At 26.6% G+C, this 16,051-nt stretch overlaps 2 protein-coding genes across 4 annotated transcripts; both read left to right on the forward strand.

Moving 5' to 3' along the window:
- Nucleotides 1-6: 6 nt before the first annotated feature.
- Nucleotides 7-958, forward strand: LOC119689865 (general transcription factor IIE subunit 2-like; the record flags this gene model as incomplete). The annotated part of the gene is made up of 3 exons (XM_038104796.1): nt 7-267; nt 332-419; nt 735-958. Coding segments are annotated over 3 exons (519 nt in total), but the record flags the coding sequence as incomplete, so codon positions are not given.
- A 5,597-nt stretch (nt 959-6,555) lies between these two features.
- LOC119689421 (general transcription factor IIE subunit 2-like) lies at nt 6,556-9,266 on the forward strand. Of its 3 annotated transcripts, XM_038104248.1 has the most exons (10): nt 6,556-6,759; nt 6,809-6,916; nt 7,023-7,130; nt 7,237-7,344; nt 7,451-7,558; nt 7,665-7,772; nt 7,929-8,091; nt 8,149-8,439; nt 8,499-8,586; nt 9,074-9,266. In XM_038104248.1, the coding sequence occupies exons 1-10, from the start codon at nt 6,698-6,700 to the stop codon at nt 9,262-9,264; spliced, it is 1,335 nt and encodes a 444-aa protein (XP_037960176.1). In that variant the 5' UTR covers nt 6,556-6,697; the 3' UTR covers nt 9,265-9,266. The 3 variants fall into 3 exon arrangements, with proteins under 3 accessions (XP_037960176.1, XP_037960177.1, XP_037960178.1); XM_038104249.1 differs by lacking the exon at nt 7,023-7,130; XM_038104250.1 differs by lacking the exons at nt 6,809-6,916; nt 7,023-7,130.
- Nucleotides 9,267-16,051: the final 6,785 nt, after the last annotated feature.

Raw genomic sequence — 16,051 nt, forward strand, 5'->3', positions numbered from 1 at the left:
AATAACCCCAAAATCGAAGTTACTTCTGATAATCAGAGATTTTGTTTTAAGCCCGTGTATAAAATAAAAGATGGCAAGTCACTTCTGCGCTTATTAAAACAACATGATCTCAAAGGTTTGGGTGGAATTCTTCTTGACGATGTTCAAGAGTCATTGCCACATTGTGAAAAAGTTTTAAGAAATCGTGCCAATGAAATTATATTTATAACGCGTGCAATGGATAAAAAGAAAGTGCTTTATTATAATGATCGCACAGCTAATTTCACAGTAAATTTTTACTACAATTATTTTATTATGGCAATATTTATATCCTTGTATGTTTTTTCTAAAGGTTGATGAAGAGTTCCAAAAATTATGGCGTTCGGCTACCGTTGATGCGATGGAAGATAGTAAAATCGATGAGTACTTAGAAAAGCAAGGTAAATTCTATACAGTGAATGAATGCTTTGTATTTTTATTAAAAAACACTACACGAATACACTAAATAATAACACACTATATTATATAGATATAATATAGTGTGTTTTCATAAAATCAAACATTTAAAAGTTTTTGATGTTTCCGACGTGAGCAATACATTACGATATAGTACTGTTTACTGTCGTTCACTGGTGCTCATATAATAATAATATATAGTATACATATAATATAATATATAGTATATATAATAAAATATATAGTATATATTTATCTGACTTTGTGTATCATCGAGTTTTACTTTTATTTATTTACAGGAATACGGTCAATGCAAGATCATGGACCGAAGAAGCCAGTTCCAAAACGTAAAAAAGTTCCAATCAAGAAACGTCAATTCAAGAAACCAAGAGATAATGAGCATTTAGCAGATGTATTGGAAAACTATGAGGATAACACTTTGACAACAAAAGGTGTAAATCCTCCTTAAAATAGTGTAATTATGTAATTAATTAAGTAATAATAACAACAATATAATAATAAAGTAATCAAATAAAATAATAATGAAATAATAATAAAGCAAGAATAATATAATAATAATAAATTAATAACCAAATAATAATAACGAAATAATAATAATAACGAAACAATAATAAAAAATTTATAAAATTATAATGAAAATATAATAATAATAAAATAATTATAATGAAATAATAAAATACAATAATGAAATAATAATAAAACAATAATAAAATAATAATAAAATAAAAATAATAATAAGAATAAAATAAAAATAATAATGAAACAATAGTAATAATAAAACAATAATAAAATAATAATAATAAAAGAATAATATTAATTAAATAATAATAAATGTAAGTAATGAACATAGATAATAAATATTAATAATACATATAAATAATGAACATAAATATTAAATATTTATAACAAATGTGGATAATAAATATAAATAAATATAAAAATAAATAAGTAATACATATAATTATTAAATATAAATAATAAATAAATTATATTATAAGTTATATTATTATATAAGTTATAATACCCCCGCTTGGGTACTTTTAATTTAAATCATAAATAAATAATATAAAAACGCAATTAGTAACAGACAAATACGAAAACTGAATATAATGCATACTGGCAAAAATTTTTTTTGTTATGTTTTCTTGAATATAAGAAAGTAATAAATTAGTCTACATGAAGTGGTGGAAATTTACATTATTACGTAAATTGAATGTTCGATATATTCCACGTAAAACTAAAATAATCAATGATATGTATAAAAGGTTTTATTTATGTTTTTTCACATGCCTCAACACTGTGACTAAATTTACTATTATAGCAAATAACTACCATATGCCTGCGCACGATTAATGAAATGCAGTTATTCTAAGAAAGATTATTGTTTAATAACTATATTATTAAGATTTTCGAAATTGTAATTCAATTTATGATTTGTTTATGATAAAATTTATAATTTAAGTTATGTATAGAAAAAGAATCCTGGCAGGTATAAAAGTAAACTTCATAAATATGGCATTTACAATAAATTTCCACGAAATATTATTGCAAATTCAAAGAATATAAAGAATGAATAAATAAAAATATACAAATAAAATCTTTTATACAAATCAATATTAGTTTTTAGTGAAACTCTTGCTCTACCAAAATTATTAATCCAATTTAATATAAACACCGATTTAGTATAAACATAACATTAATAATTTCGTCAGCGCATTTTTTTTACATTATTCACTTTTACGTTTACTTTGTCTACAGTTTTAATACTAATTCTTATACTTAAAAATACTGTATCTATAAGCGTATATTTTTATTACACATATTTTTTATATAGGAAACTATGCACAGAGTGCTTAATTTGTAAGAAGTGTAAGAATAAGAATAAATATACAATATTTTAATAAAATGTTAGAAGATAAAATATTTTTGTTCATTTAAATATTATTGAGTGTATATCTGTTAAATGGGTTTTAAAAAATTTATAATTTTCAATAAGTGATTACAGAAGATTTATATTATTAAATGGGTACACTATATGGTAAACCACAACTCTGGTTCGGTCTATTATGTTAACGTCTATATCTTCCCCGATCATTAGACTTTTGATAAACTTGAGTACATTTAAACATGTTCTTTTGTTCCAAATGTTGTGAGTAGCGAAATGTCTGGAATGATAAGTTTTTTGTTGTGCAGGTTTGGGATTTCTTAATCAATGTGTGTAGACTTTTCAACCGCTATGGTTGGCAAATACTAGTCTCTGAAATGTCTATAATATTCATTTCACAAATGGGGCAAATATAAGTCTCTGTAATGTTTATTCATTGTCATTGAGACGTTATCTCACTCTGTAGTGCCTTATCAGAAACCCGGTAAGAATTCTGTTATTCTTTTCACTCAGTGCAAGGAGACTATTAAGGACAGTCTTAGTGGTGTTGATGAATCTAAGCCAGTCTTTTACCTTTATAGTAAGGGATTCCTTACAATATCTGAGTTTTTATTTTCATTATGTGTAATGCTGTCAGAATACACCGTTGAAATATAGAAACCGAAGAACAGGGTTGACTGAAACATGAAACATATAACAATCTTCATTCAACATAAACCGAAGAAAGTAAAACAGTATAGGTAATTAAATTCATTTTAAAAGCTGGGGAACTATTGTCATGTATGTATTTATATTACACAATTCTACGAATTACTGAATGGTGTGATACTTTTATTTTCTTTCATTTTAAATTATTAATGTTCATTTAGTTATTTCTTTTAAAGTATAGTAAATCTAATTATTGCAACTAATAACTACTATTCATTCAATAGTGTTTACAAAAAAAAGCGAAGGGTGACACCTTCTCAACGTTCAGAGGCTTTAAATAGGGCTCTGTATATGCTCCAGTATTCTTTCCATTCGAAGGTAGCTAGTTGTTGTTGTTGTAACCCTGGCTGTAAAATCCCTAAATGTCATCGAAATTTATGAGTAGCTCAGGGACGTTGATCTGACCGTTCTTGGAACCAAGGTAGACTGTAGTCAAATTTGGTTTCTATGTTTGCTACTGCAGTAGTCCATTGTGCAATGAAACTTAATGTTTATAATTTCAACTAAGTCCAACATTTTTTAAATATTGGTAAACTACTTTGCTGACCAAATGTTTCTGTTAGGACTAAAATAAAATTAGAAATAATGTACTCGTAGCATTGTATTTCAGTGCAAATAATCAAACATTCAAGGTTTGATAAATCCCTGACTTGGTGCAGAATTGAACCTTAGCGCTACCAACTAGAGCTGGAACTCTAAGGAATGCTTATAACTTTAGTCCTAAGACAGATCCACTAGCATTTTTAAATGTTTTTTGAAGGCCTTTTTTATTAACTAATACATACCTGGATTTGAAACCAAATCTTGCCCGCTGTTGTTTCAGCAAGCTTTCACCTTGCTTTTAGCGCAATCTGGATTAGTGCTGTTCGTATTCGATGCCGTTCATATTCAGTGCTGTTCATATTCGGTTTTACGTAGTATTCGGAGAACTCGATTAATCGGATAGTATATATAGATAAATAATAAATATAGATAGATAATAATAAAAATATGTTTATAAAGGCTTAAATATTGTTAAAATCTTACATATATTTATAGATTTTATTTTATGGACGTGTGCGAGTTAGGCTAAGTTGATGCTAAACCAAATGGAAGAATTTTTGGGATTTTTTGCACTGCACACATTTTGCCATTTATCAACACGTATCGACACATCAATACATTATCGACACCACTTAGAATTTCCCTCATTTAGAACGCAACTTAGCCTAACTCGCACACGACCTTAGCCTAACTCGCACACGCCCCTAGTAATGTATAAAAAAAACTTTGTGATTTTTTCATGTTGGCAACCACTGAACGTACTTCGTGTATTATTCGTTGTATATTCTCAAAGTAATGAATTTTGCAAAACGAACTAAAAATTTAAAGATTCATGAGAATGTCAAAAATCTATTTACAACTTAGTACTTATATTTAATGTGTAAAATATATTTTAATAAAAACTTAAAACATGTTGAAATAAAATATTCATATAAATAAAAAATCCCTAAATAAACAATAAGTTATTTTTAGCTGCGTTTCAGCAAACATGATCCGCTCAATGATCTGTTTCATCTTTGCTGAAACGATACGGAGCACGTTTGAAAATAATTGGCAACGCATGAAATATGCCAGTTGGGTTTGTGCACAAAATTTTTTGATTTATGTGAATAATTTTGGCGCTAAAAAAATAAGTGAGAAAATTTTGAATACAAAAAATCTAAAAAAATGGAAAATAAATAAAATCTGTTGAAATGTCTGAAGTATGAAATATAAGTTGTTATTTAGTATTTACTTAAAAACTTAAATTTAATTCTATAGTAAATAAATGAAAATTGCAGATGTTATTAGAATCATCGAGCAAAACTGACTCTTCCATTCCCTTTTTACTAGTTCAAGTGTATTAAGCTCAAGGGATGAGTGTATCAGCATAGATATAAAGGAAGTTTTGTGGAAACGATCAATAATTTTTTCGTTAAAGATTATTTGATTGGTATTTGCGTATAAAAAATACAATTGCTATATATTAATTATGTTTCATATTTTAATAGATTTGTTAATAAATTCCAATCAGCAAATGCAAAATAACCGTGATGATCACAATCGGACGAGAGCAATGAAGGAATTTTATATATTTTTGTGGTATATGGAAAATATGAATACTTTTTGCGAATTTGGTATTTGTTATGGCATACCAAGAGCTTCTGTATGGAGAATAATTGAAAAAACTAGTGTTTAGCTTATATCAGTTGGACACTAATTTAAAATACGCACTTGCTAATAATGCAAAAATGGAAGCTTCGAAAAAATTCCCGTTCGTAATTGGTTGCATAGACAGTACAATTCTAAAAATAAATGCACCAAACCATAGCAAATAGGCTTATTTCAAAAGAAAGCATGACTATGGCTTAATCTTGCAGGCAGTTTGCGATGAAAATGATTTTTTTATAAACGTGTATGTTGGAGAGCCTGGTTTCTTATGTATTGTTCTGTTTTAATTAAATAAATGTATTTAACTTAATTTTTATATATTCATTTCAAATTAATTGATATTAATAAATTATCAAACAACACTTTTTCAATAATAATAAAACGTAAATAATTAAAGTAATAATTTTAATTACATTGATAATTAGAACGTTACTTTAAACAAAGAAATAAATAATAATGACATATTAATTAAATAAGTACATAAAATAAATAATAAATAAATAAAATCAATAGTAAATAAATATAAATGTAGATTTGTTTAAAATTTTACTGCACCGTGCATCGCATTGCCAACCTTATTTGCATTAAAATACGTTCCACTTTTATCTTTTACATACATTCCACATTGAGCCAGAAAGTGAACCAGATCAATTGCTGGTTCACCCCATCGTTTTTGTTTTGCATGTAAAATTGAGCGGATCATGTTTGCTGAAACGCAGCTTTTGTATAAAAACCTTAAAATAAGCAAAATTAACTAATTGAAATATAACGATGGTAAACATTTTCTTAATACTTTGTAAAAAAAGAGAAGAAGAAAAATATTATTTAACTTCGTCAAATTCACTACACAACGATAAATGTTATAGATTAAATTTTGTTTAAAATTAATTCTTACTTTTGTAGTTTTTAACTAAAACCCATTATTTTGTATTACTTACTTATTATGCAAAATTAGTTAACTTCGTCAAATTCGGTACACAATGGCATATAATAAAGATAAAATTTTGCATAAAATTAGTTCTTGCTTTTATAGTTTTCATTAAATTTATTATTATGCGTTACTTACTTATTATGCAAAATTATTTAACTTCGGTAAATTCACTACACAATGTTAAAGGTTAAAGATAAAATTTTGTTTAAAATTAGTTGTTAATTTAGAGTTTTTATTAAATTTATTATTATGTGTTACTTATCCAAACGAGTATAGCTGAAATACAAGAAAAACACGCTGAGAATTCAAAAATTGTTTCGCGCTCAAGCTAGTTTATTGGAGACTCTCCTTTTTTTGGTAATAGCTATTGTGGAGATTTATAATACACTATTGTAACTTACCTTAAAACAATTTGACATTTGCTCATTGACATTTGCTATTTGGCATTTGTTATTTGAAATTTGCGGTTTAGCGTTCGAGTTTTGTCGTTTGTTGTTTCTGCATAAAACGGTAAAGTTGTAAGGATGGATCCTGCGCTGTTGAAAGAATTTAAAGTATTTAAAAAAAGTGCTTTGGAGTTACCAACGTATGTATTGCAATAAATAAATTAAATTCTACTCATGTGTTAATTTTAGAGTCGAAAAGAAGGGTAAAGTTAAGACTGCTGCACCATCAGCACCAAGCAAAAATGGCTGGAAGAAAAAAATGCGTCCGCCAAGTATGCCAAAATTGGATGCTAATACGTAAGTATTTTTTTGGATTGTTTCTTTATTCAATTTTATTATTGTATTATATTATTGTATTGCAATAAATAAATTATATTCCACTCATGAAATGTGTTAATTTTAGAGTCGAAAAGAAGGGTAAAGTTAAGACTGCTGCACCATCAGCACCAAGCAAAAATGGCTGGAGGAAAAAAATGCAGCCGCCAAGTATGCCAAATTTGGATGCTAATACGTAAGTATTTTTTTGGATTGTTTCTTTATTCAATTTTATTATTGTATTATATTATTGTAATGCAATAAATAAATTATATTCCACTCATGAAATGTGTTAATTTTAGAGTCGAAAAAAAGAGTAAAGTTAAGACTGCTGCACCATCAGCACCAAGCAAAAATGGATGTAAGAAAAAAGTGCGTCCGCCAAGTATGCCAAAATTGGACGCTAATACGTAAGTATTTTTTTGGATTGTTTCTTTATTCAATTTTATTATTGTATTATATTATTGTATTGCAATAAATAAATTATATTCCACTCATGAAATGTGTTAATTTTAGAGTCGAAAAAAAGAGTAAAGTTAAGACTGCTGCACCATCAGCACCAAGCAAAAATGGATGTAAGAAAAAAGTGCGTCCGCCAAGTATGCCAAAATTGGACGCTAATACGTAAGTATTTTTTTGGATTGTTTCTTTATTCAATTTTATTATTGTATTATATTATTGTATTGCAATAAATAAATTATATTCCACTCATGAAATGTGTTAATTTTAGAGTCGAAAAAAAGAGTAAAGTTAAGACTGCTGCACCATCAGCACCAAGCAAAAATGGATGTAAGAAAAAAATGCGTCCGCCAAGTGCACCAAAATTGGATGCTAATACGTAAGTATTTTTGTGGATTGTTTCTTTATTCAATTTTATTATTTCGAATATTGCTAATAAGCCTTTTATCAACATATTCAAATTACATATACAAAATAAATGTAGCTTATGAAAATTTTAATTTAATACATAATACATAATTACATTTTTGAAAAGATATAAAACAACAGCTGGAACTTCACAATCTCGTTTTGGTGTATTAACTAAAATTGTGAAACACATGCGTACACGCCATCAGGATGGAGACGATCTTCCATTGAGTTTGGAAGAAATACTCGATGAAACAAACCAACTCGATATTGGTCAATCATTAAAAACAGTAAGAAAATGCTAACACTTTTTTTATATAGTTGGTTTTAAATTATTTCATCTATAGTGGCTGGCTGATGAGGCCCTCATCAATAACCCCAAAATCAAAGTTTCTTCTGATAATCAGAGATTTTGTTTTAAGCCCGTGTATAAATTAAAAGACGGCAAATCACTTATACACTTATTAAAACAATATGATGACAATGGTTTAGGTGGAATTCTTCTTGAAGATGTTCAAGAGTCATTGCCACATTGTAAAAAAATTTTAAGAAGTCGTGCCAAGGATATTATATATATAACGCGTCCAAATGATAAAAAGAAAGTGCTTTTTTATAATGATCGCACAGCTGATTTCACAGTAAATTTTTATAATAATTATTATTATGATATCTATATCCTTGTGTAATTTTTATAAAGATTGATGAAGAATTTCAAAAATTATGGCACTCGATTACAGTTGATGGGATGGAAGATAGTCAAATCGAGGAGTATTTAGAAAAGCAAGGTAAGTACTATAGAGTGAACGAAAATAAATTGTAAACTAACGAATACGTGGTATTGCTTTGTATTTTCCTTAAAAAACACTACACGAATACACTAAATAAAGTCCAAAACACATAAAATCACACATCAAAAAATTTTTATTGCTTGCATTCATAAACAATGTTTGGTATTTTTTAAATGTTTTTAATGTGCATTGCTGTTTCGTTTACATAAGACGTGGAAAAAATTTGTTTACATTCGTATTGTATATATTTTGTTTGTGTTTTATTTACGCTTATTTAATATTAGTAGATATATTATGCAGATATTATATAGTGTGTTTTCATAAAATGAAATATTAAAAAGTTTTTGATACGTTTCCGACGTGAGCAATACATTATGATATAGTACTGTTTACTTTCGTTCACTGGTAACATACTATATATAATACATAGTATATATTTATTTGAATTTGTGTATCATCGAGTTTTACTTTTATTTATTTACAGGAATACGGCCGATGAAAGCTCAAGAACCAAAGAAGCCAGTTCTACAACGTAAAAAAGCTCCAATCAAGAAACGTGAATTCAAGAAACTAAGACATAATAAGCATTTAGCAGATGTATTGAAAAACTATGAGGATGACACTTTGACAACAAAATGTGTAAATCTTCCTTTGAAGATAGCAATAATTAAATAATAACAACAATATAATAATAAAATAATAATAATAAAATAATAATAATAAAATATTAATAATAAAATAATAATAATAAAATAGTAATAATAAAATAATAATAATGAAATAGTAATAATGAAATAATAATAATGAAATAGTAATAATGAAATAATTAATAATGAAATAATAATAACAAAACAATAATAAAAAAATTATAACAAAATTATAATAATAGTAAAATAGTAACAAAATTATAAACAAAAAGAAATAATAATAAAACAATAATAGCAATAAAATAGTTATAATAAAACAATAATAAAATAAAAACAAAACAAAATAATAAAATAAAAATAATAAAATAATACTAAAATTATAATAATTATAAAATAATAGTAATAATAAAATAATAATAATAAAATAATAATAATAATAAAAATATAATAATAAAATAATAATAAAATTATAATAATACAATAATAATAAATAAAATATAATAAAATTATAATTATATAATAATTATAAAATAATAATAAGAGTTAAATAATAGTAAAATAATAATAAATGTATATAATGATCATAGATAACAAATATTAATAATATATGTAAATAATGAACATAAATATTAAATTTTTATAACAAATGTGGATAATAAACATAAATAAATATAAAAATAAATAAGTAATACATATAATTATTAAATATAAATAATAAATAAATTATATAAATATATAAGTTATATTATTATATAAGTTATAATACCCCCGCTTGGGTACTTTTAATTTAAATCATAAGTAATTAATATAAAAACACAATTAGTTACAGACAAATACGAAAACTGTATGTAATGCATACTGGCAAAAGTTGTTTTTGTTATGTTTTCTTGAATATAAGAAAGTATTAAATTAGTTTACATGAAGTGGTGGAAATTTACATTATTACGTAAATTGAATGTTCGAAATATTCCACGTAAAACTAAAATAATCAATGATATGTATAAAATGTTTTATATATGTTTTTTCACATGCCTCAACACTGTGACTAAATTTACTATTATAGCAAATAACTACCATATGCCTGCGCACGATTAATGAAATGCAGTTATTCTAAGAAAGATTATTGTTTAATAACTATATTATTAAGATTTTCGAAATTGTAATTCAATTTATGATTTGTTTATGATAAAATTTATAATTTAAGTTATGTATAGAAAAAGAATCCTGGCAGGTATAAAAGTAAACTTCATAAATATGGCATTTACAATAAATTTCCACGAAATATTATTGCAAATTCAAAGAATATAAAGAATGAATAAATAAAAATATACAAATAAAATCTTTTATACAAATCAATATTAGTTTTAAGTGAAACTCCTGCTCTACCAAAAAAAGTATAAACATAACATTAATAATTTCGTCAGCGCATTTTTTTTACATTATTCACTTTTACGTTTACTTTGTCTACCGTTTTAATACTAATTCTTATACTTAAAAATACTGTATCTATAAGCGTTTATATAAGCGTATATTTTTATTACACATATTTTTTATATAGGAAACTATGCACAGAGTGCTTAATTTGTAAGAAGTGTAAGAATAAGAATAAATATACAATATTTTAATAAAATGTTAGAAGATAAAATATTTTTGTTCATTTAAATATTATTGAGTGTATATCTGTTAAATGGGTTTTAAAAAATTTATAATTTTCAATAAGTGATTACAGAAGATTTATATTATTAAATGGGTACACTATATGGTAAACCACAACTCTGGTTCGGTCTATTATGTTAACGTCTATATCTTCCCCGATCATTAGACTTTTGATAAACTTGAGTACATTTAAACATGTTCTTTTGTTCCAAATGTTGTGAGTAGCGAAATGTCTGGAATGATAAGTTTTTTGTTGTGCAGGTTTGGGATTTCTTAATCAATGTGTGTAGACTTTTCAACCGCTATGGTTGGCAAATACTAGTCTCTGAAATGTCTATAATATTCATTTCACAAATGGGGCAAATATAAGTCTCTGTAATGTTTATTCATTGTCATTGAGACGTTATCTCACTCTGTAGTGCCTTATCAGAAACCCGGTAAGAATTCTGTTATTCTTTTCACTCAGTGCAAGGAGACTATTAAGGACAGTCTTAGTGGTGTTGATGAATCTAAGCCAGTCTTTTACCTTTATAGTAAGGGATTCCTTACAATATCTGAGTTTTTATTTTCATTATGTGTAATGCTGTCAGAATACACCGTTGAAATATAGAAACCGAAGAACAGGGTTGACTGAAACATGAAACATATAACAATCTTCATTCAACATAAACCGAAGAAAGTAAAACAGTATAGGTAATTAAATTCATTTTAAAAGCTGGGGAACTATTGTCATGTATGTATTTATATTACACAATTCTACGAATTACTGAATGGTGTGATACTTTTATTTTCTTTCATTTTAAATTATTAATGTTCATTTAGTTATTTCTTTTAAAGTATAGTAAATCTAATTATTGCAACTAATAACTACTATTCATTCAATAGTGTTTACAAAAAAAAGCGAAGGGTGACACCTTCTCAACGTTCAGAGGCTTTAAATAGGGCTCTGTATATGCTCCAGTATTCTTTCCATTCGAAGGTAGCTAGTTGTTGTTGTTGTAACCCTGGCTGTAAAATCCCTAAATGTCATCGAAATTTATGAGTAGCTCAGGGACGTTGATCTGACCGTTCTTGGAACCAAGGTAGACTGTAGTCAAATTTGGTTTCTATGTTTGCTACTGCAGTAGTCCATTGTGCAATGAAACTTAATGTTTATAATTTCAACTAAGTCCAACATTTTTTAAATATTGGTAAACTACTTTGCTGACCAAATGTTTCTGTTAGGACTAAAATAAAATTAGAAATAATGTACTCGTAGCATTGTATTTCAGTGCAAATAATCAAACATTCAAGGTTTGATAAATCCCTGACTTGGTGCAGAATTGAACCTTAGCGCTACCAACTAGAGCTGGAACTCTAAGGAATGCTTATAACTTTAGTCCTAAGACAGATCCACTAGCATTTTTAAATGTTTTTTGAAGGCCTTTTTTATTAACTAATACATACCTGGATTTGAAACCAAATCTTGCCCGCTGTTGTTTCAGCAAGCTTTCACCTTGCGATTAGCGCAATCTGGATTAGTGCTGTTCATATTCGATGCCGTTCATATTCAGTGCTGTTCATATTCGGTTTTACGAAGTATTCGGAGAACCCGATTAATCGGATAGTATATATAGATAAATAATAAATATAGATAGATGATAATAAAAATATGTTTATTAAGGCATAAATATTGTTAAAATCTTACATATATTTATAGATTATTATTCAAATAATATTTTAAAAATATTTCAATGTAATTTTTTTAATATAAATCATAAATATTAATATAAGTTATTTAAAATGTAAATTTTTTATTTTGTAATAATACTAACTGTTTTGAGTGCTAAAATTACAGTTGGTGTCACGGCAACAAAATAGTTTGAAACAGAAGCGCTTAAAAGTATGCTATACTTATTTTAGTTAATTTTGTTGAAATTTTTATTTTTATTTAAAATCAAACTTTAAATAAATTAAAGTAACAATAAATTCTGTTTTTGTGACTAATTGATTAATTGTAGCGTGGTTGTCATTATGTTACATCTCTCTGCGGATTAGAAGAAGGAGAAAGAAACAAAGAAATGTCTTATTGTCTGCATCAGATTCTTCTACAAACTGCGCCAAAAACCGCACTTTTTTTTGCAGTAAGTGGAAAGCATTGAAAACTACAGTGTGAGACTTGAACCCACTTAGGAATGATTGTGGAAGATTATAACCACGTTTAGCGGATGCAACCCTATTCCAATAATGAAGTGCAAAGAGGAGAGCAGGTAGATTTAGTATTTGGCAAGCTAAATTTATCAGAGTCAAAAAGCATTTTCATACTCATTTAGAAACGTGTGGGCTTATATGTGAAGGGAGTGGCATTCGAACCAAAAAAGCTATATCAAACACTAGCAATAATTCAACTTCACAAGATATCTTCTCTTGGAACGTTTTTGGAGAGCGCTTGATAAGTATTCTGGACAATGAATTCTAGAACATAGACGTATTTCTTTTTGATAAATCACTTCTATCCGAAAAAGATTTTAAAGTCTTATTAAATAGTAGCAATACTAATAATTTGTACAAATTTATGAAAAGTGTTTTATGTCACAGAAGATTAATTATTGAAGAATTTGTATGAATTATAATATTAATAATATGAACCACTTTCTTCATGCCAATCTGACACACAAAAAATACTTTATTGTCAATTTAAATTTCAAGTAAATTATAAATGTATTCCACTTAGTGCAAATATATTTCAATTAAAAAAGTCTCAATATTATAATATTATATAGGACGTGTGCGAGTTAGGCTAAGTCACGTTCTAAACGAGGGAAATTCTAAGTTGTGCCGATAATGTAGTGATGTGTCGATACGTGTTAATAAATGACTAAATGTGTGCAGTGCAAAAAATCCCAAAAAATCTCCCATTTGGTTTAGCATCAACTTAGGTCGTGTGCGAGTTAGGCTAAGTTGATGCTAAACCAAATGGAAGAATTTTTGGGATTTTTTGCACTGCACACATTTTGCCATTTATCAACACGTATCGACACATCAATACATTATCGACACCACTTAGAATTTCCCTCATTTAGAACGCAACTTAGCCTAACTCGCACACGACCTTAGCCTAACTCGCACACGCCCCTAGTAATGTATAAAAAAAACTTTGTGATTTTTTCATGTTGGCAACCACTGAACGTACTTCGTGTATTATTCGTTGTATATTCTCAAAGTAATGAATTTTGCAAAACGAAAAAAAAATTTAAAGATTCATGAGAATGTCAAAAATCTATTTACAATTTAGTACTTATATTTAATGTGTAAAATATATATTAATAAAAACTTAAAACATGTTGAAATAAAATATTCATATAAATAAAAAAACCCTAAATAAACAATAAGTTATTTTTAGCTGCGTTTCAGCAAACATGATCCGCTCAATGATCTGGATCATCTTTGCTGAAACGATACGGAGCACGTTTGAAAATAATTGGCAACGCATGAAATATGCCAGTTGGGTTTGTGCACAAAATTTTTTGATTTTTGTGAATAATTTTGGCACTAAAAAAATAAGTAAGAACATTTTGAATACAAAAAATCTAAAAAAATGGAAAATAAATAAAATCTGTTGAAATGTCTGAAGTATGAAATATAAGTTGTTATTTAGTATTTACTTAAAAACTTAAATTTAATTCTATAGTAAATAAATGAAAATTGCAGATGTTATTAGAATCATCGAGCAAAACTGACTCTTCCATTCCCTTTTTACTAGTTCAAGTGTATTAAGCTCAAGGGATGAGTGTATCAGCATAGATATAAAGGAAGTTTTGTGGAAACGATCAATAATTTTTTCGTTAAAGATTATTTGATTGGTATTTGCGTATAAAAAATACAATTGCTATATATTAATTATGTTTCATATTTTAATAGATTTGTTAATAAATTCCAATCAGCAAATGCAAAATAACCGTGATGATCACAATCGGACGAGAGCAATGAAGGAATTTTATATATTTTTGTGGTATATGGAAAATATGAATACTTTTTGCGAATTTGGTATTTGTTATGGCATACCAAGAGCTTCTGTATGGAGAATAATTAAAAGAACTAGTGTTTAGCTTATATCAATTGGACACTAATTTAAAATACGCACTTGCTAATAATGCAAAAGTGGAAGCTTCGAAAATATTCCCGTTCGTAATTGGTTGCATAGACAGTACACATCTAAAAATAAATGCACCAAACCAGAGCAAATAGGCTTATTTTAAAAGAAAGCATGACTATGGCTTAATCTTGCAGGCAGTTTGCGATGAAAATGGTTTTTTTATAAACGTGTATGTTGGAGAGCCTGGTTTCTTATGTATTGTTCTGTTTTAATTAAATAAATGTATTTAACTTAATTTTTATATATTCATTTCAAATTAATTGATATTAATAAATTATTAAACAACACTTTTTCAATAATAATAAAACGTAAATAATTAAAGTAATAATTTTAATTACATTGATAATTAAAACTTTACTTTAAACAAAGAAATAAATAATAATGACATATTAATTAAATAAGTACATAAAATAAATAATAAATAAATAAAATCAATAGTAAATAAAGATTTGTTTAAAATTTTACTGCACCGTTGCATCGCATTGCCAACCTTATTTGCATTAAAATACGTTCCACTTTTATCTTTTACATACATTCCACATTGAGCCAGAAAGTGAACCAGATCAATTGCTGGTTCACCCCATCGTTTTTGTTTTGCATGTAAAATTGAGCGGATCATGTTTGCTGAAACGCAGCTTTTGTATAAAAACCTTAAAATAAGCAAAATTAACTAATTGAAATATAACGATGGTAAACATTTTCTTAATACTTTGTAAAAAAAGAGAAGAAGAAAAATATTATTTAACTTCGTCAAATTCACTACACAACGATAAATGCTATAGATTAAATTTTGTTTAAAATTAATTCTTACTTTTGTAGTTTTTAATTAAACCCATTATTTTGTGTTACTTACTTATTATGCAAAATTAGTTAACTTCGTCAAATTCGGTACACAATGGCAGATAATAAAAATAAAATTTTGCGTAAAATTAGTTCTTGCTTTTATAGTTTCCATTAAATTTATTATTATGTGTTACTTACTTATTATGCAAAATTATTTAACTTCGGTAAATTCACTACACAA

This window comes from Teleopsis dalmanni, chromosome X, assembly GCF_002237135.1.
Source record: "Teleopsis dalmanni isolate 2A chromosome X, ASM223713v2, whole genome shotgun sequence".
Classification (NCBI taxonomy): Eukaryota; Metazoa; Arthropoda; class Insecta; order Diptera; family Diopsidae; genus Teleopsis; species Teleopsis dalmanni.